Genomic DNA, 26,785 nt, shown 5'->3' on the forward strand with positions numbered 1-26,785 from the left:
CCTCGGCCAGGCGGGGGACGGAGGCCGTGAGGTTCCAGCAAGAGGTTGAATGGGAGGGCTGTTTACAAACTGTGAAGTACCAGGCCTGCTATGGCGTCCTTAGGATAAGCTCAAGGCGCTTCCAAAGACCTACCCGCCTGAGTCCACCCCCAGCCAAGTGCTGTGTGTCCCACACAGGCGGGTGTGCACGTGGAGTGTGTGTGTGCACAGGCGCACAGGCTCGTCCTCCAGTCGGGGCTGTGTCACCAAGCCCTGGAGGGTCCAGCCAGTCGTCCCTTCCTTCCTGTGAAATGTTTGGCTGTCTCCTCAGTGGGAGTGGGTTTTTCACCAAGGAGTCTCCAAGGAGCTCTTTGTTGGCCAAGGAAGAATCTGCTCCTCACGATGTTGCCGTCTTGCAGCGTCTGGCCCTCTTCTTATGGCTGGCACGTGCCTCCTGGCTCAGGGCTCGGGCGGCAGTTCAGGGGCACCCCCGGTCTCCCTGCACAAGGTGGGATGCCTGGCCCCGTGGGATCTCCCTGACGCTCAGGAAGCTGGCACTCCCTCGAGGTTCCAGGAGCTCTTTCACGTGGGAACCTTGGAGGGGCCCTCACTTTGCCCTCCCCAGGATGAACCATCACGGGGAAGAAGGGGTCGGCCTCTGGGTTCCAAAGTGACCACAGAGCACAGGGCTCCTGGGGGGCAGAAGGACCGTGCCTCGGACACTCCTGAGCCCATGAGAGGGGTGGCCGAGGTGCGGGGATCCTTTGCCTCTTGGGACTGTTGACAGCTGCCTCTGAAAGGCAGACACCTGCCAGGGGGTGCGTCCCAAAGTGAAGCCCAAGGTTTCCACGAAGAAAACCTGAGGTCCTTGTCCCACAAACCCATCCTGGCGGGTCAGGAGCTGAGAAAAGCCCACGTCTCAGGTGTGCAGGGGGAGAGGTCCAAGAACAGAGTTTCAGGAAATAGTTTCTCCCACAGATTAGTGATGAAACAGGGAGCAGGATGTGAAGGCAGAGCTGGAGCTGGGAGCTGGATGCTAGAGCTGTGCTGGGTGCTGGAGCTGGGAGTGGGGTCCTAGAGCTGGGTGCTGGAGCTGGGAGCTGGGTGCTGGAGCTGGGTGCTGGGTGCTGGAGCTGGGTGCTGGGTGCTGGATAATGGATGCTGGAGCTGGGAGTTGGGAGCTGGAGCTGGGAGCTGGGTGCTGGAGCTGGGTGCTGGAGCTGGGAGTGGGGTCCTAGAGCTGGATGGTGGAGCTGGGAGCTGGATGCTAGAGCTGTGCTGGGTGCTGGAGCTGGATGCTGGGTGCTGGAGCTGGGAGCTGGGAGCTGGCGCTGGGAGCTGGGTGCTGGAGGCTGGATCAGCTGGGTGCTGGATGCTGGAGCAGCTGGGTGCTGGAGCTGGGTGCTGGGGCTGGGAGCTGGGAGCTGGGAGCTGGAGCTGGGAGCTGGGTGCTGGAGCTGGGAGCTGGGTGCTGGAGCTGGGAGCTCGGTCCTGGAGCTGGGAGCTGGAGCTGGGAGCTGGGAGCTGCGTGCTGGATAATGGATGCTGGAGCAGCTGGGAGCTGGAGCTGGGTGCTGGCGCTGGGTGCTGGGTGCTGGAGCTGGCACCGCTGTATTTTCAGACATCACATGTCACGGAGGCCAGCTCTCGGCCAAGTGCTGGGGCACACAAACGCACTTTGTGCCCCCCGTTCCCGCCCCGTCGCCAGTAGCAGCAGGAGCCACGGTGGGCCTGACCCTTGCCCCCGGCCTGAGAGGCAGACTTGGAGCCTGGAGCCCAGGAGGTCAGGTGGCTTCTTTCCCCAGAGTTGTGGCCTCTGTCCCTGGAGAGAGCAGCACCTCCGTGAAAGACCCACAGGCTGCAGTCCGAGCGCCATAGGCTCTTCTCTACTTGGGCTTCATGGTCCAGATACTTCAGAAAACTTTTCTGAATTACCCACAACAGTTCTTACTCCTGCCCTGGTCACTGGGAATTCAGTCCTGACCCCACAAGGTGATAAGGGACGTGCCATTATTAACCAGCTCTCTGGTGAGATCTACTCGCAGAAGGAACATCAAAACTTTCTTCTTTTTCATATTAAAAACATTCAGGTGATACAAGATGCCCAGCCCCCGGCACTGAATTTCAGTTTCAGATTTCTGCGGTGCCTCCCCTGAGCCTGGGAGTGTTGTCCAGTTCGCAAGCCGGGGTCCCCCCGGGTGGGAACTGCTGGTCACTGGGTGCGGATGACGGACTCTCGGGGGCAGCTCCTCCCGCCCTGAGGGACTGCCTGGCCAGGGTACCCACACAGCCTCCTCCGGGCCCACACGGCAGGGCCTCCAAGCCGAGGGGCCGCTCCGTCTGTCCTCCACACTCCCCACGAAGCCGCGTGCCAGGGAAGGAGGGGCGGGCCGGCCCAGGGCGGAACCCCTGCTCCTAGCCAGGGAGGGAGCGGTGCCCGGCGGTGGGGTGGGGTGGGGGGCGAGGACCGGCACTCCCCCCAGCCGAGGTCCCACCTTTGGTGACTCAGGCCGGTGGTTTCCACGCTGATGCAAACTGCCAAGCGAGCAGCCGCCCCAGGCCCGGGGGAGCCCCGCACACCCTGGGCCCTAAGTGTCCCCCCGGGAGCCCTTGCTGGGAGGGGACCCGTGCCCTCCAGGCCCCCGGGCCACCACGCAGCGTGGGAAGACGCCCTGCTGCCTGTGACCTGCTGCGGTGCCACCCCGACCGCACTCCCAGGGGGAGGGAGCCTTGCTGTCTGCCTGCTGCCCCGGGGGCCCGGCTGGGTGCTGAGTGGGGTGGCATGTGCAGGGAAATGGCCGATGGGGTCTGTCCCTGAGGCGTCTGTAGTCCGGATCCTTTCTCAGGAGCCCCCTCCCTGGGCCACGAGGGCGAGGACCCTGTGAAGTGGCGCACGCGCTGGCTCTCACAGGAGGGCATCGGACGTGACTCTGCTCTGAGCGCGCCTGGGCAGGAGGGTCCGGGCGTGTCCGCCCAGAGCAGGTTTGTCCAGCCCTGCCTGCCTGGCGAAGCTTGGTTTCAGAAAGGGCTCTTTTCATCCGGGCCCACCTGGCGCACCCCTGGCTGCTGCAGACCGAGGGGGGCTCGCGGGGGGCCGCCCGCAGGCAGTGCTTTGAGGCCCCGGGTCCCGGGCTTCTGTTGCTTTACTTTGCCCCAGTGGCCCTGTCGGACCGGCTTCAGGAGGGATGGAAAGAGAGGTTACGTTGAGGGCCCAGGGCGGGGGTGAGGGCACTCAGTGGGGGGCAAAATTCCCCTTTCCCACGAGGGAAGGGGAGAGGGAGAGAAAATGGGTTACAAGACCAAAGTCACTAGCAGAGCAGGGCGGGGCTCCGGGAGGCTCCCTGGATGGTTCCAGGTGCTGAAATGTGTCTCTCCGGACACACTGCCCAGGCGTCCCTGAGGCTGCCCGGCCCAGCCTGCTCTCTGGCCGAGGGGTCGGCTGTGCTCTCGGGAAATCAAGTATCTCGCCTCTGGCATGTTGTGGTCCCATGGGCCATCCCCCCCGAGGCCAGAGTTTCCCAAGGAAGCATGAGATGACCAGACCGCGGGGTGCGCGCGTGTGTGTGTGACCTTTGTAGCCACAGCAGAGGACGCTGCCAGCAGATCACTGTCTGAGCGTGGGAGCGGGCCCCGGCCTGGCCAGCGCCATCCCGTGCTGCCTCGCTTCCTGGTCTGGTCCGGCGGTTACTCAGAATCCACAGGCAGCGTTTGGAAGCGCGTGGGGTGTTCTCACGGGTCAGCGTGGCTGTGAGGTGTTACTGGTACTTAGGGCCTGGGGGCCAGGGCACCAGACATCCCACGATGCTTGCAGCATCCTATACAGTGAAGAATTGTCTGGCCTGAAGGCCGACATCGCCCACGCAAAGAAACACCAGGCTGTTTCATCATAACGCCGTCCATCTGGGCGGACCAGTCTCCTCTGTTTTTCTGAAACCCATGGAGGCTGTTCTGTGGCCATGGGGTGAGAGCAGCCCGGGCCCTGGAAGCCAGCGTGCACCCCTTCCCCAGGCCCTCCTGGCTGCCTGGGTTCCTCCCCCTTCCTGTGCCCACCCGGCAGCTCCTTTGGCAAGACCCAGAGGCAGCCAGCCTGTCCCCAGTCTGAGTGTCAGAGGGACACTTATGTCATGCTCTGTGGTAAGCACTTCTCAAACATCCATGCGCCGAATTCTCCCAACGGCCCTGCACACTGGGCACAATGATGCCACTTTACCAGTGAAGAAACCAAGACGCACAAGCCCAAGGCCACCCATCGGGCAGTTGACATGGGCAGAGCTCAACCCAGGCCGTCTGGCTCCTGAGGTCTGTTCTTGGCCCTCGAGTCTCCCTCTGCTGCAGAAGTCCCAGCCCACCGAGCCCACAATCCCCTGTCGTTTCAGGCAGATAGAAGAAAAGGGGCAGAGGGCACAGGCGTCAGCTAGGCCACGGGCCGCGTGCTCTGGGAGGGCTCGTCTGCACCTTGGAGGGGAGCCCAGGCCCCCTGTGCACTAGGAGGGGATGGTGCCCGGCCGAGAGGAGCCCTTGCTCACGCTTGTCAAAGTGACAGCAGAGGTCCTAAGGGCGGGAGACTCACCCACGGCTGGCTTGGCCACCGCCAGCCCGCCAGCAGCCCTTGCCACAGGAACCAGGTGGGGTGCACGACGCGGCTGTGGCTGAGAAATGCTGCCCCGCGGGGCCGCTGCCTCCCCCGTACCTGCCCTCCCGCAGCACAGCCGGCACCCCGGCCCCTGTGGGCAGCACCCCCCGACCCCTGGCCAGGGCAGGAGAGCAAGCCCTGAGCTTCGCCAGCAGGACGGCACGTGCGCTGGGTTTGGGCCGGGGAAGCGTGTGGCCTCTCCGGCGTCACAGTCTGGGGTGACGACCAGGAGTGTCATCACTGAGGACCAGGGGGGCCCGGGGGGTCCAGCCTTCCCTCCACGGCACCATGTCATCTTCCTCCCCCAGAGGAGGGTGGGGTGTGGCCGCCAGCCTGAGGCCTGGAGGCCTAGTTGCGTGTTTCTTGTGTGCCGTGCAGGTTGCCCACTGAGGATGGTCAGACGGCGGCCCGCTCCTCTGACCTCTGCCTCTTCTTGTCCCTTTGTGCCTACTCTGCCCCACACACCAGTTCCCTTTGGAGTTGGCTGGCTTGACCCAGTTTGGGGGTGAACACCTTGCCCGCCTGAGTGCATAGCTGCCCGCGTGGGCGGAGCTGACCAGAGCGCCTTGGCCAAGGTTGACAGTGGGTGTCTTCTGAGCGCTGGGTGTCACTGCTGACGGAAGGTGACCCACAGGCGGTCTCCTGCTCCAAAGGCTTTCCCTGCAGAGAGGGACGGGGCCCAGCCAAGGGCCGGTGGCTAGGTCTGGAGTGGAGGGGAGTTCCCAGACGCCCGGCGACTCCCCTGTGTGTGGGCACTCACACACACATGCACGCACACGCACACACGTGCACGCGCGCGCGCATACCCACACACATATGCACGCACACGCATGCGCACGCACACACGTATACGTACATGCGTGCACACACATACGTACATGCATGTGCACACGCGCGCACACATGCACACACACGCTCACTCACGGGGTGGGGCGGGCAGGCTCCGGGCTGCTGGACTGGCCCCAGCTCACCCTGGCAAAGCTGAGTCTCAGGTCGGCACCTGTGCGGAGGCATTTTCTCAGGCTGCATGTTGATCCTCTAGCCTCGGGACAAGTCAGAGCAGGCAGACCCACCGCCCGTGAGCTCCTGGGAAAGCTCCTCGGACGGCCCTGTGACAGCTTCGCTCCCACCAGGTCTCCAGCTTTGCAGGCTCTTCCCAGGGCGCCTGACTCCCCAGCTGGGCTCACACAGAGCCCTGGGGGCGCCTCATTATTATAAGTTTACTGTTGTCTGCCCGCCTCTCCCCTGCTGCCAGCCCGAGGGCACAGCCTAGGAGGCCGCCCTGCACCCCTGCTGCAGCCCCGCGCCGGCCTCCACGGGTGCAGGAGGCCCAGGGAGCAGGATATTTTCCCCCTCTGGCCTTCGAGGGGTCCCCCTAGAATGCCTCTTGCCATTTGCTTCTTGGTTTGGCAGACAGGAGGCAAAGATGGGGAGTTTGGCAGAGAAATAACAGTGGAAAGAAGTCCTGGCCAGAGCAGGAGAAATTTCCCTGCGCGGAGTACAGGCGGCCAAGGCGGTCAGGAGCTGCTGGTGTCTGGGAAGTGCTCGGGGCGGCGGGGCGAGGGCCTGGGGGCTTGCGTTCAAGTGCCACTGTTGCCCTTCCCTCTACAGGAAGGCCCCTCTCCTCCCTGGGCCTTTGACTCCCCTCCTGGACCGGGCCCACTGGGACCGGATCAGTGTCTGTCAAACTTTTCTGGCCACAATGCACAGTATGAAGTACATTTTACATGACAGCCCAGCCCTTTCTACCTGCACTGCATGCACTCTGATATTTTTAATTCCGGTATATATTATTCAATCCCATTTAAAAAGAATGATGGTCACAGTCTGCTAAATTGATTTCATAATCCATAACGCGTCACAGCCTGCAGTTTGAAAAGTAGTCTGAGATGCTGGCCACGGTTCCCTCCACACCAAACACCCCGGGCTTCTCTGAGCCTCATCGCGGGGGCAGCGGGGGGCTGGATCCCGGGTCGGGACCCTCGGCTGAGCCCCTCTCCCCTTCTCTGGCCAGATCTACAATGGGACCCTTAAGCGGGAGGCAGACAACAGGCGCTTCAGCTCCTACAGCCAGATGGAGACCTGGGGCCGGCAGTACCCCCGCAGCAGCTGCGTTCCCCCCTGCGCCGGCAGCGACATCTGCTTCATGCAGAAGATGAAGGCCAGCCGCAGCGAGCCCGACCTCTACTGCGACCCCCGCGGCACCCTGCGCAAGGGCACGCTGGGCAGCAAGGGCTTCAAGACCGCCCAGAACCGCTACAGCATCTATAGCACCTGCAGCGGCCAGAAGGGGGCCAAGAAGTACCCGGTGCGCCCGCCCTCCTGCACCTCCAAGCAGGACCCCGTGTACGTCCAGCCCATCACCTGCACCAAGGACCAGTCCTTCAGCCACTCAAGGGCCAGCTCCAAGTGAGTGTCACTCGGCGGGGCGGGGGGGCATGCGGGGCTCGGGAGACAGACCGTTAGCCCGGGAAGTTCTCAGCGTGGAGACACTGAGCAAACCTGTCGAGTGTGTGAGTTTTCAAGGGTCACAGGTACTGAACAAGGGGAGGAGAATCAGAAGCTAGCTGGGCCAGCAGTTCTCAGAGTGTGCTTCTCTGGCCAGTAGCCTCAGCATCACCGGGGAACCTGTGAGAAACACTCCTGTCAGGCCCTCCCAGACCTCCAGCTCAGAAACCCTGGGAGGGGCCCGCGGTGTGTGCGTTACCAACCTGCGGGAGACGGAGACCCTGCCAGGGTTTGAGAATCCCTGGGCTCGGGCGTGTAAACCTCTCCCCACGTTCTGAAAGAGCAAAGGAGTGTGCCCTGGGGTCAGCAATGGGAAAGAGCCGGGTCCGTCTTACAGGGCAAAAGTCATAAAAACTGGTAAGATCTAGTGCCAGGGGTGGGAATGCAGGAGATGAAGCGGGAGTCCTTTAGAGAGCCCTGGGCACAAGGTGGCTTGGGGATGGCCACGGTGTCTCGAGGGTCTTGAGGCCTGCCCTCCAGGGCTCAGAGCCCCATGAACATGGGCGCTGTCCTCTGTCACCACTGAGTGGTCCTTTATTCATGTATTTGACATTCACTGAGCATGTGCGGTCTGTGGTCAGAGCGGGGAGACAGCCATGAAGAGAACGGCAGCCCAGGGCCGTCCTGCGGCTGCAGGAGTAACCCCCTGCCGTGGAGCCCACGAGCCTTGCAATCTTCATCTCTAACCCTCAGAGCCCTTCCAGGCTAGAACCTGAGGAGAAACAGGCACGGAGACATTAGGGAGCTCGCCCAAGACCACACAGCCGAGGCCACTCCCTGTGCCCTCCCCTACTCACCGTGCTGTCCCGCCCATAAGCAGAGCCGTTATAAAGCCGGCCCTCTCCTGGCTACTCAGAGGCCGTAAGGGGTATTGAGGATGCTCGCAGGAGGACTCAGAAGCCTCTGTCCCATGGAGACTGACCAGGGCAGCGCCTGGCCCTGGCTCATCACCCCAAACCGGAGGCCCCAAGAGGACAGGGCCAGGTGAGCCATGGAGGGCGTGAGTGACAGGCCACTTGGAGGTGACGTTCGACTGGCAGATTCTGGGCGACAGTCTCTCAGTGAGGCTGGGGGAGACTGGGGAGCTCCGCCCCGTGGGTGATTTTTCCAGAAGTGGAGTCGGGCACCTGCTCTGGAAAGGCACGAGGCTGGTACACATGAAGAGTGTTTCTCCCTCTAGAAACGCTGGGAAGATTTCCAGGGGGGAAGGGCTGGGTGCCAAGAAGGAGCTGTCCCCGCTGTCTTGTGGGACCCAGGACACGGGCAGCCGGGGAGGCAGCCTGTAGTCGGCACCCCGGGAGCTGGTGTGGGTCCTGGAAGAGAGGTTTCCTTTCCCTGGGAAGGCAGTGGGTCTTCAGTGGGTCACGGGGGTGGTGAGGGGAAGGGACAGAGGCACCCCTGAGCCCTGATCAGGGCGCAGTGCAGAGAGCAGTCTTGCTGGAGCAGACCCACATTAGGGCTAGAGAGTGTACAGGACACAGCAGAGCCAGACTGTTGGATTAGAACATGATTGTTCTCGTTCTGTGGCTCAGAAAAGCTGATTTTCAGCCATTTGATGTGGTTCGACCTAACACATGCCCTTGGATGTCAGTTTAAGCAGTTTGAACTTGAACGTGCAGTCTGAGAAGCTGCTGACGGGGACAACACAGTGAACAGTGTTAAGACTGCTCGTCTGGGGAAAGGGTGTAACATTTCAGCTGGGCATGCTTGGAGAAGACACCAGCTGCGGGGCCCTCCCTGTAGTCCCAGTGAGGGTGACCATGGTCAGAGGGAAGGCAGTGGCCATGAGGATGGAAGAAGGAGTAGGTGTGAGAATTTTTGTGTTAGGAGAATTAGCTAGACTTAGAAATGAAGGGAGGAGAGAGAGATGGATGCATGGGTGGGTGGGTGGCTGGGTGAATGGATGGATGGATGAATGGATGGAGAGAAGATGGGTGGATGATGGAGGGATGGAGGGATGGGTAGATGCATAAATGGGTAATGGATGGATGGAGAGAAGATGGATCAATGGATAGATGGATGGATAAATGGATGTGTGGATGGAGGGAAGATGGGTGGATGATGGATGGAGGGAGGGAGGGAGGGAGGGAGGGATGATGGCAGGGCATGGATAGACGGACAGGCCCCCAGCCATTCTCTTCCATTTTCCCAGTACCAGGCACAGACATGAGAGATGGCAGAGTGGGTGGAGAGCTTCCCCTCAGGAATAGAGGAGAGTTTTTTCTCAGGGCAGAGGTAACTTGCCGCTTGGACACGAACATATGACAGGGCCTCGTCCCAGCAAGTGTTCACGGCGGGGTGAGCCTTCCCCCTCCTCTGGAGGAGCTGTCCACAGCGGGGCCCGGGGCTGCCTCATTCTGGCTCTCGACACACAAGGGGGATTCCAAGCCCCTGTAACCCTCGTGCACCCCACGCCGCGCGTCCCCACAGGATCTGCAGCGAGGACGTTGAGTGCAGCGGGCTGACCATCCCCAAGGCCGTGCGGTGCCTGACCTCCCCGGACAAGAAGTGCCAGGCCATCGGGGCCTATTACATCCAGCATACCTGCTTCCAGGATGAGTCTGCCAAGCAGCAGGCGAGTGGCCTGGGCGGGGCCTGGGCGGGGCAGCCTGACCCTGCATGGGAGCTGGTGGGGGCGTTTGCCCGATGGCTCCTTCTACCCCAGCCCAGCTGCCCGAGGCCCGGGAGTGGGCCTGGCACTGCCCGAGATCAGAACGGGCATCTTAACCCTCTGCGGGAGCAGAGCCCCTGGTGGAGGGGACACCACTCGGCCGTGTTTCCTCTGTTGGCTGTGGAAGAGACCCTTGGTGACGGCCACAGGTTCCAAAGAGACCCCTCCTCAGATTCCACTAAGGAGGGACATCTCCCTCCACTTCAGCTTCCTCCCCCTACCCCCTCTCTCTGTTTCTGTCTCTCTGTCTCTGTCTCTCTCTGTTTCTGTCTCTCTTTCTCTGTCTCTGTCTCTGTCTCTCTCTGCCTGTGTCTCTCTATGTCTGTTTCTGTCTCTTTGTGTCTCTCTCTGTCCCTGTCTCTGTCTGTCTCTGTTTCTCTGTTTCTCTCTGTCTCTGTCTCTCTCTGTTTCTGTCTCTCTGTCTCTGTCTCTCTCTGTTTCTTTCTCTCTCTCTTTCTCTGTTTCTGTCTCTCTGTCTCTGTCTGTCTCTGTTTCTCTGTTTCTGTCTCTCTGTTTCGGTCTCTCTGTCTCTGTCTCTCTCTGTTTCTTTCTCTCTCTTTTTCTCTGTTTCTGTTTCTCTGTCTCTGTCTCTCTCTGTTTTGGTCTCTCTGTCTCTGTCTCTGTCCCTCCGTGGTACCATTGTCTCTCACCAGGCTTCTGTGGTGGAGAACAGGGCTGTCTGTGCCTCTGAGCGTGGCTGGCAGGGAGGACTCTTCAAGTCCTCCGCTGTCAGCCCAAGGGTGCAGTCCCGTGAATGCATTTCCTAGAGTGGGCAGGGTCCGTCTGCATCCAGTTCCTGCTGTATTGAGGAGGCGTTTGCAGGGTGGTCTCCCCGCCTTAGGGTTCTGAAGTGTGTTTCTATGCGTGTTCCCGTCTGGTCCTCACACCAGGCTCCCGAGGAGGGGCTCAGGGAGTTCTGGCTGGGGTGCGAGAGAGCTGGCGGCGAAGTCCTGCCTTGGCTCCGCGTCTGGCCGGTCACTGTCACTCTGCGCTGCCTGTTTATTTCGGCCGCCCTGGGTGTTTCGGTCGGGCTGAAGCTGCTGCAAGTGGAGGGTCGTCAGCCCAGCCTCACCACCCTGCCCGGCGCTGGGCGCCCTGTCCCGCAGGTGTACCAGCTGGGCGGCATCTGCAAGCTGGTGGACCTTCTCCGCAGCTCCAACCAGAACGTGCAGCAGGCCGCGGCTGGGGCCCTGCGCAACCTGGTGTTCCGCAGCACCACGAACAAGCTGGAGACTCAGAGGCAGAGCGGCATCCACGAGGCCGTCACCCTCCTGAGGAGTACCAGCTGCACGGAGATCCAGAAGCAGCTGACCGGTGGGGAGCCCGGCCACAGAGCGGGGCGGCTGGGAGGCGCTGGGGTGGCCACAGCCCAGGACAGGGTGGGGCGTGGGCGGCCTCAGGCTGACACCCCAGGAGTCCCATGGGACCGGTGCTGGCCAGTTGGTCGTGTCCAGCTGGTGACCCTGGGTATTGTGTCCCTCCATCCATCTGTCCATGTCCATCCGTCCGTCCATCCACCATCTATGTGTGAGGGATAGAGGGAAGGAGTGGAGGGTTGGTGTCCAGGCAGGACCCGTACTCAGCAGACCCTGGGGTTTGCAGGTGAAGGGGAGCGAGCGGGTCAACAGGTCGTCAGCGCCTGTATCCAGGGCTTGTACCAGCAAGCACTCAGGGTGGGCACACAGGGCACAGAAGTGACTGAGGAGACCTGGAGTGGGATGGGGAAGACGGCGCCACATACGCAGCAAGTGAGAGTCTCTGGGCTGACCTTTGGGTGGAAAGCGGAGACCGTGAGAAGATGCTGAGTGCTAGCATTGGTATCAGAAAAGACTGCTGAGTCGCACGTGTTTTGATCAGCTTCCCTGTGTGTAACTTGGACCTGCACGGAGAACTCTAGACGCTCTGCCCTCGAGAGCCTGCCATCTAGTTGAGACGTGGGCAGGGGGGCTCACGGGATGCTCGCATGACAGAGGCCCGTCCGGGAGGTGGTGTCCAGCCGGGGGTGGCACTGGGTCCCTGGTCTTCCTGACCCTGGCGGTCCCCACCCCCAGGACTGCTCTGGAACCTGTCCTCCACCGACGAGCTAAAGAAGGAGCTGATCTCGGAAGCCCTGCCCGTCCTGGCTGACCGGGTCATCATCCCGTTCTCCGGCTGGTGCGATGGCAACAGCAACGTGCCCCAGAAAGCCGTGGACCCTGAGGTCTTCTTCAATGCCACCGGCTGCCTGAGGTGAGGGCGGGGAGCTCAGCCCGGCTCAGCCCAGGCTCAGCGGGGCAGGGGACTGGCACCAGCCTGGCCTCCCAGACGTGGCTGCGTCCCAGCTTCCCTGGGCCTGGTGGAGGCTCAGGACCCCACCACCTCTGCTGAGGGGGTCTTCCTTAGGGATCTGAGTGGAAATGCTTGGATCCGAATAGCTAAACTGGCACAGCTGTTTCCCCTTCTTCCACACCACAAAATATGCCTTCCTTGTGCTGTCTTGAAGAGCATTTTTCGACACAGGTCTGCGGGTGGGCTCCCGGCTGGGGTGCGAGCAGCATCTGCCGCATTCCTCGGCGTGAAGACGGCGCTGCTCTGCCCAGAGTTCCCTGAGTTCTGCCCCAGGGTTCCCTGAGTTCTGCCCCAGGGTGTGGCAAAGGCCCTGGAGGCTGCTTCGGGGGGGTGGGCGGCATGGAGGTGGAACTGTGGAGCAGATCCCCCCTAAGGGTCACACGTCTTCCCCAACTCCTGGGAGCCCCAGAACAGGGGTACAGTTGGCTTGGGCTCCTCCCTCCCCGCCTCTGGCGGCAGCCTCTGGGGAGCAGAGAGGCTAGGCAGAGGCGGAGCCAGGGTAATCGAGGACTTTGTGGGGTGGTAGCAGTCACACCCCACCTGCACCAGGCGGAAGGGCCCAGACGGCCCGGGTGGGAGTGAGCCCGCTGCTGGAGGCAGAGCACAGCTTCCGCGGGGAGGGGCGTCCAGTCCCCTGCCCGGCAAGCGCCGCGAGGGCAGGGTGCGTGCCTGGGCTGCCAGCGGCACGGAGCCCTGGGCACATCAAAGTTACGGGCCTGGGGACCAGGTGGGCAGGAAGGGCGAAAAGAGCCGGGTTCCAGCGAGACCCCTTCCCAGCCCCAGCCAGGACTGAGCAGGATTCGCTGAACGATTTCTCTTTCCTTCCTTGGCCCTCATTTCTGTCTCCCACCCGTTCCTTTCCTCTTCTCCCCTCCTCCCCTCCCACCTGTGCCCCCCTCTCCCCACCCGCCCCATGTCCTCCGCCAGGAACCTGAGCTCCGCAGACACGGGGCGCCAGGCCATGCGCAACTACACGGGTCTCATTGACTCCCTCATGGCCTACATCCAGAAATGTGTGGCAGCCGGCCGCTGTGACGACAAGGTGAGCGTCGCCCCAGGGGGCACCCCTGAACCTAGACTCCTCTCTGTCTCCAATCAGTGAGGGCGGCCTGGGACTCCAGGTCCTGGTACTTTTCTCTCCCAGATTCCACAGGGCAGGTCTGCGCTCCTGGGAGCCTTTAAGGCGTGGCCTGGTGGCCGGGAGGGACGCAGAGCCTGGCCAGCAGAGGGAACGCGCAGATGGCGAGCGGCCCGACCCTTCCTTGGCGGGTGGCGCCCAAGCAGTGGCTGCAGGGGCAGGTCCTCTCCCGCACTTAGAGGCTCTGCGGCTGTGACACTTCCCTCATCTCTGTTCCTCAGTCCACGTCGTATCTACCTCGGGGGTTGTTTTAGAGACTCAGTTAATAAGCAAAACACGCAGGGAGCTCCCGGCTCAGGGCGAGCTCTCTGTGAGCGTCCGCTGCCGCCCCCAAAGGCCCTGGTAGAGCCACCCTCCCACCCCCCAGGGCTCTGGACACCTGCCCAGACAGACAGAAAGGGGAAATCGGGGCAGGAAGGTATACTGGAGGCTGAGGTCCTTCCGCACAGCAGGACGGAGACTGGCGAGCAGTCCCCAGGGGGCTGGCCGGGCATCACGGCCCCTGGGTCCTGCACACGGTTTCCCTGGGGAGGGATTTGGCCTCCTACTCCCTCCCCTGGAAGGGACGGCCGGCTTCAGGAGACAGCCTGTCGCTTGACTGCTCAGGGTGGCCCCAGCAGCACCGTGATCTTCCGCTGTGGATGGAACACCGCCTCCACCTGGGTGACCCCGGGCCCCGGAAGTCAGGGGCTCCCAAACCCCAGCAGGGCCAGACATTAAGAGGGCAGATCTGCTGCCTCACCCCCGAGCCGGGAGGGTTTACGGAAGGAAAGCGGCAAAGATCTTGGACCGTGGCGGCGACTGTGCCTGCCCAGGGCAGCCCGAGGGGCCCGCCCTCTCGTTGGAGGGGTTGTGGCAGCAGGGACTGAGCCAGGCGTTCGGGGGCTAAGCAGAGGCTCAGCGCCGTCTCTGCTCGGCCCCTAGTCTGTGGAGAACTGCATGTGCACCCTGCACAACCTCTGCTACCGCCTGGACACCGAGGTGCCCACCCGCTACCGCCAGCTGGAGCACAACGCCCGCAATGCCTACACCGAGAAGTCCTCCACCGGCTGCTTCAGCAGCAAGAACGGCAGGATGATGGTGAGCGTGTGCGTCTGTCCGTGCGTCTGTCCGTCTGCTCCCGCTGAGTCCCCCGGATCCCACTGCCTCGTGCACCCCGCCCCTCTGCCCTGCTGGAGCCTAAGGCCAGTCCCGGGGGATGGACCCCTGCCCGACCTTGGCATCTTACGACACTGGGGGGGTGTGTGCTCGGGATGTAGGAGCTGCTCAGACCCCCGGAGATCAAAAGCTCCAGGCCCCTGTCTGCAGGCTTGTGTCTCTTGCTGTGTGACCAGTAAAGTCTCCCCCTCTTCATCTCACCCCTGAAGACTGGGGGGCATCCCGGTTCCCACCGCCTCCTGAGCCCCCCAGGTCTCCCCAGAAGCAGAGGGATGCTGCGGAGGGAGGGTGGCTGCCATCACTGTGCCGGCAGCGGGAGCCAGGCCCTGGACCACCCTTGTTGGCCCCGGGAGGGTCAAGTTCAGGCTGTGACTCTGGGAGGGGTGGAGGCGTCAGGGTGTGAGACCCACAGCAGCCTCGTAGCTGGGTGGGGGCAGAGCTGGCCTGGGGCACCGATGATGCTCTGTGCTCCGTGGAAACGGCAGAGGGCACAGTTGCCCCTCACCCGCTGGGGAGCAGCTGCAGTGCACGGAGGAGGGGGCAGCGGGTGCTTCCTCATCTGGGAACCATGACCCTGAGGCTGGGGGAGCAGAATGCGTGGGTTCGGCCCCTCTCGACTTGCTTCTTGTCCCCAGAACGACAACTACGACTGCCCCCTTCCTGAGGAAGAGCCCAACCCCAAGGGCAGCAGCTGGCTGTACCACTCGAACGCCATCCGCACCTACCTGAACCTCATGGGCAAGAGCAAGAAGGACGCCACCCTGGAGGCCTGCGCCGGCGCCCTGCAAAACCTGACCGCCAGCAAGGGGCTGGTGAGCGCCCCCGCCCCGCACCCATCTCTCCACCCACGGTCCGGGCTCAGCTCCCCGCGTCCCCATGTACCGGGGCCTGCCTGAGTCAAGGGTCCGGCATGCGTAGGCTCTGGGCCAGGCACTGGGGACGTGTGGAGGGAGCATCCTCAGCCCCTGGGACGCCCAGGGGGAGGACAGGGGCTGTGGAACCAGCCCTCCTGGATTCTGTCTGTGCCACAGAATCTGCCTCCTGGCGTCCGGCCCTGGGCTGGCCTCGGGCTCTGCCTGGGATGGGGGACAGGAAGAAGGGTGTGTTCGTGGTAGGAGAGGGGTCTCCTCTTTGCTGAACTGACGGGTGGAAATAGAGGGTTTGGGGTGCGGGCAGGTCCAGAGGAAGATGTGGCGGGATCGGGACAGATTTTTGAGGCCACGGGCAGCGGGAGGACTTGATGGACTTGAGACGTGTGCCGTGGGAGGCACGTCTGCGGCTACCCCGCCCTCCTCCTTGCTCAGGACGGAAGGGGGGCGGGCGGAAGGAGGACAGGGGTGAGTTGAGGGTAAAGGAGGACCCCGCACTGAGAGGGGATAGGCCAGGGGTCTTCGAGAAGCCCACACCGGCCCGGATGGGCTGACCTGGATGGCATCTCCACGAGGCACAGGCCCGCTCTTAGCCCTCCTTGGCTCGAGTATGTACTGACTCCACAGAAGGCAGGGAGGTTGGCACAGGACGGTGGGCACTTCCTCAGGTGCCAGGTGCCCTCGACCCGAGGCTTCACGTGAGCAGCCGGTGCCGGGGAGGGTGAGGCAGGCAGAGCGGCAGCCGCTGGTACCGGCTCAATCCGGAAGTTGATTCTAGGGCCCCTCCCGCCGTGAGTGAGGGGCCGGAGGCTCCCCTCGTTCCCTGGGCTCCAGGCTGCCCCAGGTGAGGTGCAGGTGCATGTCTGCCCGGGGCTTTGTTCTGCAGTCACCCAGGTGGGAGCAAACGTGTGTCTGTCTCTGCTTCCAGCACGGAAGAGAGAAAGTTCTGGGGTCTCTCGGTTTGGGGTAACTGGCCTGGGGAGCCTCTCGGGCCAGCCAAGGCCTCACGCGTCCGTCCCTTCTCTCAGATGTCCAGCGGCATGAGCCAGCTGATCGGGCTGAAGGAGAAGGGCCTGCCTCACATCGCCAAGCTCCTGCAGTCGGGCAACTCGGACGTGGTGCGGTCCGGAGCGTCCCTCCTGAGCAACATGTCCCGCCACCCCGCGCTGCACCGGGTGATGGGTGAGCGCCGTGTGGCTCGGGCCAGCCCCCACCCCCACTTTCCAGAGCCTCCCGAAAGGTTACCCTCTGACCGCTCCCTGGGGTGGGGGGGGAGCTGGCCCAAGAGAGGCTCGGGCATGGGAAGGCGCAGGTCACCTGAGGATGGGGCGCAGGCGTGCGAGGTCCCACACGGTCCCAAGCCCCGAGTTGGAGCCGCCAGGCCCGGGGCCCCGTGGGAGCCCTCGGTCTCCTGACCCCGTGCCGCGCCCTCCTTCCTCTCCCAGGGAACCAGGTGTTCCCGGAGGTGACCAGACTCCTTAGCAGCCACACCGGCCACACCAGCAACTCGGAGGACATCCTGTCCTCGACCTGCTACACCGTGAGGAACCTGATGGCGTCGCAGCCTGCGATGGCCAAGCAGCACTTCTCCAGCGACATGATCTGCAACGTCATCAACCTGTGTCGCAGCAGGTGGGCGGCACGGGGGCCCCTCCGCGCCCTCCCCGGCCCCGCGGAGGAGCAGTGCCGCGGCCTGAGCAGGCCGTGCGGTGCAGGAGGGAGCGGCGGGGAGGCTGACCGGGAGGGAAGTCCAGAAGCCGAGCTCCTGCATCCAGGCCTCGGGCGGCACGCTGCCCGGCCAGGGGACCGAGCGACGCTGAGTCCTCGTGGGCCAGCGGGAGGCACCGAGCGGCAGACCCAGCCGTGCGGGAGCTGCGTCTGCTCCACGGGCTCCTCTCCTCCGAGGACAAGGCCAGGGGGTGGGACCGGGGCCCCAGAGAGAGTCCCGGGTACCTCTAGCTGGGCAGGGGCCTGGGGTTGTGCCCACTGTGTAGAGGGACCCCCCGTGGGGCTGCGCTCTCGGGCACCCAGGGGCCGCCCCACGAGGAGGTGAGGGGGGACGGAAGAGGGCGTTCGTTCATCCTCAAGTTGCTGGAGTCTCACCCTTGATGAACTTCTACCCGTGCAGCACCTCCCCCAGGGCTGCAGAGGCCGCCCGACTCCTCCTGGCTGACATGTGGTCCAGCAGGGAGCTGCAGGGGGTCCTCAGACAGGTAAGGGCCCACACCTTCCACCCCTGCCGGCGAGGCTTTCCCGCTCCTTCCCACCCCTGACTCGGGTCTGGGTCCGCGCGGCGCAGGAAGGGAGAGGCCAGCCCCTCGGTGACTGGGATCCAGGCGCTGACACCTCTCAGCCCAGGGCCTGCGGAGGCGCTGAGCGGGTGGAGGACAGAGGAGATCCAGGAAGTGCCGCGGAGGCCTGGGGGTGGGGGGTCTTCTGGGAACGAACTGGGAAGCAGGCGGACCAAAGGCGCATCACGCGCTTGGGGGCACGTGTGCAGTCTGGCTGGGAAGGCGGGTTTGGGCCGCATGGCGAGACCCCGTCAAGTTTAGACTAAAGGGTTTGCTTTTGGTGCTGGGGAGCCATTGAGGGTTTGGAGGAGAGAGTGACATGCTGAAACCAGCCCTAGGAAGTCTCCTTGCATGCACTGCAGGGTGGAGTGGACACGAGACCAGGCTGCTGGATTTGTCCGGTGGCAACCTTGCCCCTCTGACCCCAGCCGCACGGTCGGGTCCAGTTCTGTAGGAGCCCTTCATGCTGACTGACCTCCTTTCCCATCTCAGGGGCAGCCGCTCTTTAGACCGAGGTGTCAGCAGCGGTGAGGGTGGCCATGAAGGGCAGGGGCAGAAGAAACAGGCGGGTTGGGCTTCTGGCTGGAGACCCTGTGGTTACGTTTAGAAACGGATCAGCCAGGGAAGCGGGGGAGGGTCAGGGGCTTCTGAGGGAGGAGGGAGGGGAGCCCTGATGGAGAGGTGGAGTCTGGGGTCCGCGTGCGGGGCCTGGGGAGAGAGGCCGGGCTGTGTGCAGACGGCTGCATGTCCACACGGGACAAGCCACGGGCACGGGCAGCACGTCTGCAGAAAAGTCTTGGGGAACAAAGGCGGAAGCAGGGAGAAGACCCTCCCTGGGGGCCGAGGGGGGATGGGAACAGGAAGGGCCTGGATCTGGGCGTCCAGAAGTCTCCGGTGACTCTAGGGCACAGCTGTCAAAGGGAGGGAGGGGGAGCCCCATGGGGCCCACTGCAAGGGGGAGGGCGGGGGCTGGGAGGGGACCTGATCACCTCAGTTTGGCCAGAGGGCAGGGAGACAAAAGAATGCATAAAAAGCCACCTGTTTAATGACATTTCTGCAGGGAAAGTGAAGGAGAAGGAAGGCGGGGGCGGGGGTTGGGGACAGGGTCTTGGAGGCTCAGGAACTGCCTGACCGGGCAGGGGAGGGGATGGGAGGACAGCCCCCTGGGCAGGAGAAGGACGGCTCTTCCTCCAGCACGGTGGGGAGACAGGTGGCCGGGGCCGTGTGAAGCCACTGCTGGTGGTGGCCCTTGTCCTGCTCTTGGGCAGGTGGGCTTGGCCACGTGATAGCTGCCAGGAAGGCCTCGTGGAGGGGAGGCGGGTGAGAGGACCAGGGAGCGCTTCCTCCAGCTGCTCCGAGGTGGCCCGAGGGTTGGGCTCCCCCAGATACGGAGGCGGCACCCGCCCGGGACACACAGAGAGTCCCCCGGTCAGGCTCTCCTGGGCCACGCAGTTGGAGCCAGCTTTGACCACAGCCCCAAAGGGACTGGCCTGGTGCTTCGGTGCTCATCCACCTTCACGAGACTGTTGCATCCCCAGTGAGGCCGCCATGGGCTTGGTCCCTCCTGCAGACCAGGGAGACAGGGCCCCGGAGTCGGCCTTGACTCGGCCAGTTGGAGGACAGCGGGGCTGGGACCCAGGACTCGACTCTCCCGGGACCTTCCACCACATCCCGCCAAGCTTGGCAGGAGAGAGCCTGCAAACCTGCGGGGGACGGGGGGTGGGGGGGTGATCACGTTTCCCATGCCCAGACCAGGTGGGACCGGGGCTTCGAACCGCCTGCCTTGGTCCCCTGTGTCCCCACCGGTCAGTGAGCGCTGACGAGGCTCTCAGAGGCCAGGGCTGGAGCCAGGCGCCCCTTCTCAAGGGCCGCCCTCGGTCACTCCAGAGCATGTATTGAGCACCTGCCGTCTGCTGTGAGACACACAGAAGTGAGATTCAGCCTCTGCTCGGCACGCTCTCGGGGCTGGTAAGGCTGGAGGTGGCAAAGCACACAGGTAGACAGAGCCCGTGACCCTACCGCCCCGCCGGGCATGACCTCCCTGCCAAGAGCTCTTGTCGGGATTCATCTTTTTCAAAAGCAGGGCCAGTCAGAGGAAGAAACAAACAATTTTTCTAACCTGATTCCGGTGGCTGCTCTGTTTCTAGAGTGACAAGCAGTCGCTAGACCCTCACGCCTGGATTCAGGTTTCTGTGATGGCGAGTAGGGTGTTCCGTTGTGCGGAAGGCCAGACCCATCTCACTAACTCGTGAGTGTCAGGGACCTCACGCTTGGTCACACGTTTAATCAGGCCAGTTTTAGCCCCGACACACGTGCAGAGTGTGTCCAGAGAGCTTCGCGCAAGCTCAAGGACGCTTGGGGGCAGCCTCTGGCCGCGTGGACGCCCGCACTGGTCCGTCCTGTGATGTTTCATAGAGCTCCCGTTTCTCCTCCGCAGCAAGGTTTCGATAGGAGCATGCTGGGAACCTTAGCTGGGGCCAGCAGCCTCAGGAACTTCTCCTCCCGATTCTAAGAAGAGGCTGCCCAAGCAAGTTCAGCTTGCAGGTAAGAGTCGGCCCATCCAGGGCAGGGGGCGCCCCCGGGACCCCTACCGCGGCGTCAGCCAGTCCCAGAGAAAGGAGCCAGGCGGTGCTCCCCAGGGATGCAGAAGCATCCTTCAGTCCAGCTGACACACGGTGAGGCTGTCTGTGAGGACAGCCGTGTAGACTGCCTGGCCAGTGACCATCCCACACAGGATGTTAGGGGTATGCAATGTCCTGGTAGCGTCGACAGGCCAGAGGTCTGGGCAGAACTGCTGGGTACAGCCGTGTGCGTTGCACACTGCACGACCCAGGTGGTACCATTCACGTGGACTGCAGTGTGCATGGCGCCCCTGCAGTGACACCATGTGTCGTTTGGGGTTTGGGCTTCTACCGCTCACCACCCTCTCCTTTTTATAATCCACCCTCCAGTCTCTGCAACATGCCTAGTGTGGACAAGCTTGTTTCCAGCTGAGGATTCTAGGGACCAAAACCTCAGATCCAGTATCTGTGACAAAGGCTCATAAATAAGCCTTAGCCTCCGTTAGACTCACCTGGGAGGCTTGCTAAACTGCGCACTCCTGGTCCCAGCCCCAGCAGTTCTGACTCAGTGGCTCCGGAGCGGGGTCCAGGAAAATACATTGTTAAACAAGCGTCCAAAGTGATTCTGGTGCAGGTAAGCCCAGGACCAGGCTTAGATGCTCAAACCAGACCTCGTCAACCCTCGAGGGTCAGCAGAGGCAGGCAGCCCTAGGGTGGAGCCGTCTGCAAAGAGCCAGGGCTGGGACAGGGTGTCCTGAGCTGAAGGGGACTTCCTCGTGCCCCGGCTGTCGCCAGGACCCCAATCCCAGCACCCGGGGAGGGTCCTGGCCGGGGTAGGGGCTAGAACTTCAGTCCAGATGAAGTGGATTCCAAGCCCCCGGAAGGCAGGCTTAGACCTCAGACACGTCCCTTAGACCTCAGACACCCACTCCTGGCAAATGGGCTCCAACAACATGAGGACAGGCAAGGAGAGGAGACCCAAACCAGCAGATGCCTGAGGCACGCAGTCGCGGCGTTCGGTGCTGCGCTGGCCACCGGGGGCGGGGTGGGGTGGGGGGCAGCTCTGACCCAACAGGAGCAACCTGTGAACGTGTCGAGGGCGACCCTGACCCCAGGCTCAGGCCTGGGCACGTCTGTGCAGACGTGGTGAGGGGGACAGCCCTGGCGAGGCCGGTGGCGCGGCTGCCCCCCTGTGGGCACTCACGAGAGCCCCTGTCCTTTTCCAGACGTGATACGATCCAGCTGAGAAGACTCGGGCCTTGCTGGAGGGGTATCTGTCCAGCTGCACAGTATTGGGAAACGTTTCACCACAGCTGAGAGCAAACCGGGACGCTGTGGATGACAAGAATACGTTTAGATTCTTTTTTTTTTTTCTTGGGGGAACTGACAGGCAATGGGGGTTGGGGAGGGTTGGGGGGCTTTCTTCAGTTAAGGGAGCTTACATCTGATGTCAATACTTCTTTGGCCGAGAAACGGTACATATACATGTGTATAGTGTGTGTGTGTGTGTGTGTGTGTGTGTGTGTGTGTGTGTGCGTGTGCGCGCGCGCGTGTGTGCATGTGCTGAGAGCAGGACCTGAAACTGCAAAGAGCTGTGTGAGCTGCCGGACTGCAGCTCACGGTGGTGGAGGGACTCGCCCTCACGGGCGCGGACCATGTGTGCTTTGGGTGTAGCTTCCCCGTCGTCCTGAGCTGTGTGTGCCGGGGCAGGGGCCACGCCAGCGCCAGGCCCACAGGGACCTCTGCAGGGGGCGGGGCGCGGTGGGGAATATGTGAGGCCGGGGGCTCAACCCCCGCTAAGAGGCAGCTCTGCAGGAAGGGAGGTCGGCGGGGTTCGGTGTATCTCCTGGGAAGATCTAGTTGTGCGCTTGTGCGGCCCAGCCCCCGGTGCCACGCGGCCGTCTGCAAGATGGGCCAGGACAGGCACACTGGCTTTGCTGTGTGAAGGCTGTCCCGAGGGTAGGTGCCAGAGAGGGGGCCTGGCCATTCTCGCGGGCTGTGTACCCGTCAGAGCAGGCTCAGCCTGGGAAGCCCCTGCCTTCCGGGGGCTTGGAATCCACTTGTTGCAGGAGAAAGAAGGAAGGATGGTGCTCAAGGCCCAGCAGCTGTTCAGGGACTGGCAGCTTGGTCCTCGTGTTCCCAGCGGAGGGGCAGGCTGGGCCGGGCAGGGAGTCAGCCAGGAGGGTCCTGCCCTGTGCGCCTGCCGAGAGCCAAGCGAGGGAGTGTTTTGGGTCCCAGGAGACTCGGAGGAAGGGAATTTGGATAGAACAGGAAGGGGAGCCGCCCCCATCCCAGCCAGAGGCTGCTCGCTTCTTCCCCGACCCCAGCCCTCTGTCTCTACTTTGCGCAAACCGCAGGGGACGTGATAAGAGGCCCACCAGGGACACTGGCCACCCCAGACCCCAGACTCCTGTGCATTTCAGATGAGAAGTAGAGGAGGGGCCTCCGGAGAAGGGCTGTGGAAATGGTCCTTGGTCTGCACTGTAGGACAGGGCAGGACACAGCGTCCCCGCCGGGCGGCACTGGTGGTGATCGAGGGGAACTGGCTGCCTCGTCCTCCCTCCTCCCTCCTCCCGGCCTGGAGTTCCCCCCACGCCCCGTCCAGCCCCACCACTCACCCCAGCAGTCAGAGCCTCTGCACTGAGGACCCTCCTGATGAGAGATGTGGCAGCAGGACGGGACTAGGGAGGGGGTGGGGAACAGACCCGAGATGACGGGCCACGCAGCCAGGCGTGCTCTGGTGCTGGCTCTGTGCCGCGTCCTCCCCGCCCCTCGTGGTGGTGGCTTGCGTCTCTCTCAGGGCCCGTGGGGAGCTGGTGCCAGTAGACTGTCCCCTCTGCCAGCCCTCAGGGCCCAGAGGAACCGGTTTCTCAAAGAAACACGTACAGAGCCAGGCAGTGTTGTAAGCACTCTGGATACGTCAGTGAACGGAGAGGCCACACCCCCGTCTCACGTTCTCCTGGAGGAAGGAGGGGCCCTGGGGTCCCTGGCGTTAGGGGTCCCCAGTGTGAGAGGACCATGCAGTCCAGTCAGGGCGAGAGGGAACTAGCCGATGACCCTGTGGGGGTGCCCCTTCCCTCGGCTTTCCTTCCCCCGCAGGGTTGGGAACCGGGGCCCAGCTTCTGCCTTGGGGATGGGCAGCTTTCCAGACCCCCGTGGGCCAGGCGGACCGTCAGGCCAGGCCTGGCTTTGGTCACCTCTCTCATGACTTCTGAGGCCAGCCACCCGGGCCTGTCGCTTTGGAAGAGGCAGACCTCGGAGGGGCCTGTGGATAAATTTCCTACAGAAGGAGCACGGGGTCCGCTGAGGCACAGCTCAGGATGTGAAGCACACGTCAGCCGCGCGCTGTCGGGCTCGACACCCGGAACAGGACGGTCCAACGCCGAGTGGGGGAGGACCCTGTCCTCCCTGTCGCTGCCCCGACCCAGGGCCTCCTGCGCGTAAGACAGACCTGGTCACTGGCCACCGGCAGCCGGTGCAGCGGGGCCGGCCTAGCAGCGCAGACTCAGCCGCCCCCGGGACGCAGAGGCAGAGCTGGTCCCATCCACCCTGGAGCCTGGCTGGGGCGGGGGCAGCTGGGACAGTGAGGAAGGGGCTCTGGCTGGGCAGGGAGGGAGGGTGGGGCACTCTGCAGCCCGTGCCCCCGCCCCCGCTCCATGTTTGCGGAGGAACCTAGCGCTGGCCAGGCCCGTTTCCCTGGGGGGTACACTGTGCGTTTGCTTTTTTTGGAAATATAGGAAATCAATAAATTGCTGGCATTTCTTTGAACACTTCCGAGCAGTGGATTATTGGGGGAGCTGCTGAGGGCCGAGGGGATCCCCTCTCACTGACCCTGCGCCAGGCAAGGACTGGGGTCACCGTGCGGGGGCACCACCCGCTCCGGGTCCCACATTCCGTCCTCGTCTCCAGGACACTGGTGTGGCTGCGCTAATCTTACAAATAAGTCACGTGGGGCTTAGGGAGGGGATAGACAAGCCCAGTGTCCCACAGCCTGTAAAGGGAAAGCCACCCCCAGGGGAACATGTCCAGGCAGGCCCTGGGGGACGTGAGCTTCAGGGCTATAAAGGGAGCTCCCGTTTACTGAAAGCACGTTCTCCCTGGGTCCTGCAGGACGGGCTGGGGCCCCCTGCCTCAAGAGGCTCGTAAGGGACGTGGCAGGCGCACGGAACTTTCTAAGTCACGGGGAATAAGCTCCAAGTGGTGGTCAGACGTATGGCTGTGGGCTCCCGGATGGAGGAGGCTGGAGAGGACTCTTCTCAGCCTGGGAGGGCAGTGACCTCTGTGTAGAACCCATGGACCTGACCTCTGGGTCATCCCTCAGTTGGTGACGGTCAGCAAGGCCAGGGAGGAGGGCTCTACCTCAGCCTAGCGGGAGAAAGACGGCCTGTCTGGGGCCCAGATTGTTGATACACCAGGTCTGGGGCCTCCAAAACGCGAGATCAAACTACAGCTTCAAAACCAATAAGCATTTGGACTTCCCTGGTGGCGCAGTGGTTAAGAATCCGCCTGCCAACGCACGGGACATGGGTTCAAGCCCTGGTCCGGGAAGATCCCACATGCTGCAGAGCAGCTAAGCCCGTGAGCCACAACTACTGAGCCCACGTGCCACAACTACTGAGCCTGCGCACCTAGAGCCCAAGCTCCGCACAAGAGAAGCCACCGTGATGAGAAGCCTGCGCACCGCAACGAAGGGCAGCCCCGGCTCTCCGCAACTAGAGAAAGCCCGCGCGCAGCAGCGAAGACCCAATGCAGCCAAAAATAAATAAATTAATTATTTTTAAAATGGCTGCTTAATTAGAAAAAAAGATCAATAAGCGTTTAACTGGTGAGCTGTCACTTAACCAAAGCGTACACACAGGAAAGCGCACGGCTTCGGTACGGGCGGCTCTGTGAATCTCTGCCAACTGAGCGCAGAGCGCCAGCCCCCAGATCAGGAACAGAAAGTGACCGGCTCCCGGTGGCCCTCAGGCCTCGCTTGTGTCTGTCCTGCTCCCCAGGGCAGCCCCTGTCCTGACCGACCTGTGCTTCTTATAAATGGAGTCGGCACGCCCTTCGGCCCTCCCCGCAGCTCATGTTCACGGGGATCGTCCGCTGCTGCTCCGGGTCACGGTCACTGCTGTGAAGCAGCTCTTTCACGACGACCCTACGATGCAAAATACAACGTTCCGTCCCCACCGTCCTCATGTCCAGCGTTTACAAACGTGGAAACCACGTGTGGATTCGTTGTCTCCCTGCCCAGGAGTCCCCACAGGTGATGTGATGACAGAAAGTAAAACTGACGGTAAAGAACTCCGATCTATGTGGTCGTGGTGCATTTAATGTGTACGGGTGCTGAAGGGACGTGATGTCGCTGTCCCTGGTCAAGGGGGCACAGGCCCTTCTGGCCCCTCAGGATTTGCAGATGGGAGTGGGAGGCCTCGGGGGTCCCAGGGCAGAGGGAGCGCAGAGCGGGGGCGCCAGGAGCCGCTGCAAGCCTGGACTGTGCGGAGGCGTCTCCTGAGCCCTGAGCCTGAGTCGCCCAGGCCCCAGGTCCAGGGTGCCCACAGCCAGTCCACCCCGAGCTGTGCTGCCGTTTCTTCCTGGAGTCCAGGCTGCCCTGGAGACCCTGCAGGCCTCACTCGTCACCTCTTAGCACGCAGGGCGTTCTGCCGCCCAGCGCACCCAGAGAAAGAGTGAACGGAACTTACTCATCCTAACAACAGGCTTTTTACTTGAGGGACCACAAAATAACCCTGTTACCTTGCAAAGCCTTAGGGTGTTCGCTTGCTTCCCCTGGTGAGGCAGGCAGAGCTCAGGGGACTAACGTCCCCTTCATAGAAGAGGAAACAGGCCCAGGGAGGCTGGCCCGGAGCCGCACGGCACGGCTGCGACACAAGCGGGGCGGGACCCGGCCTCCTGGGGCCCAGCCCACGGGGACGTCCCAGTGTCAGAGCTGAGGACCCCGTAAACAGCCGGACACGGGGGCTCCGCTGTGTCATTCAAGCTTCAGTGATTCCTCCTAGGATCTCACGTCTGGTGCCAGGGCTGCTGGGCCAACGTGCTGATGAAGAGAAAGTTCTGATCCATGGAAGATCGGATCCCAGAAATACTGTGAGGGTCACCCCGTCTGGGGCCGGCTTGGTTAGAATACGGGGCTAATGAGAGCGAGGCCACGGGGCAAACTATGCCTCAGTGACCCCAGCAAGCGTCCCGCAGCCTGACTGGTCATCCTCTGGCTCAGCAGAGGACTGATGTCACTGGCCAGCATGTCAGCCCTCTCGGGGACGCACGTGAACGCCAACGAGCTGCCTGACGGTGGATCAGCAGGGACCCCATGTAAGAAAGTACTTCACGCCCTTCAGCCAACCAGTTGGAAGTTTCATGACTGGTGAATTAATAAAAAAGCACTCTGGCATTTATCAAGTGGTTCTGAATCTCTGGGCCACAAATGCCACCCCTTCCACACAAGGCCATTAAAATCCCACCCTCTGCACCTCTGTCAGAAAGAAAACTTCACCTGGGTCTCCATGACCAAGGGGACCCCCGGTGAGCCTAGTGTGTCGTTCTGGTCGAGCCTAGTGCCTCGCATCCCTGCATTCTGGGGCCTGAAGTTGTCCTGGAGGACAGCTGGGCCGTGGGGACAGGTAGACGTACAGAGCAATGACCACAC

The 26,785-nt window shown here is 62.7% G+C and overlaps 1 protein-coding gene across 1 annotated transcript in view; it reads left to right on the plus strand.

The window, feature by feature from the left end:
* The window catches only part of PKP1 (plakophilin 1), a 43,287-nt gene extending 19,399 nt beyond the window's left edge, over positions 1-23,888 (plus strand). The window contains exons 3-14 of the mRNA XM_059998830.1: positions 6,627-7,021; positions 9,551-9,695; positions 10,898-11,105; positions 11,843-12,020; positions 13,047-13,161; positions 14,182-14,337; positions 15,051-15,227; positions 16,313-16,466; positions 16,730-16,916; positions 17,413-17,497; positions 20,013-20,119; positions 21,363-23,888. Coding sequence (XP_059854813.1) covers positions 6,627-7,021; positions 9,551-9,695; positions 10,898-11,105; positions 11,843-12,020; positions 13,047-13,161; positions 14,182-14,337; positions 15,051-15,227; positions 16,313-16,466; positions 16,730-16,916; positions 17,413-17,497; positions 20,013-20,087 — 1,875 coding nt within the window. The 3' untranslated portion in view covers positions 20,088-20,119; positions 21,363-23,888. The remainder of the gene's footprint in view (positions 1-6,626; positions 7,022-9,550; positions 9,696-10,897; positions 11,106-11,842; positions 12,021-13,046; positions 13,162-14,181; positions 14,338-15,050; positions 15,228-16,312; positions 16,467-16,729; positions 16,917-17,412; positions 17,498-20,012; positions 20,120-21,362) is intronic.
* The last annotated feature ends 2,897 nt before the right edge of the window (positions 23,889-26,785 follow it).

The sequence above is a fragment of the Delphinus delphis genome, chromosome 1 (assembly GCF_949987515.2).
Source record: "Delphinus delphis chromosome 1, mDelDel1.2, whole genome shotgun sequence".
Taxonomy (NCBI): Eukaryota; Metazoa; Chordata; class Mammalia; order Artiodactyla; family Delphinidae; genus Delphinus; species Delphinus delphis.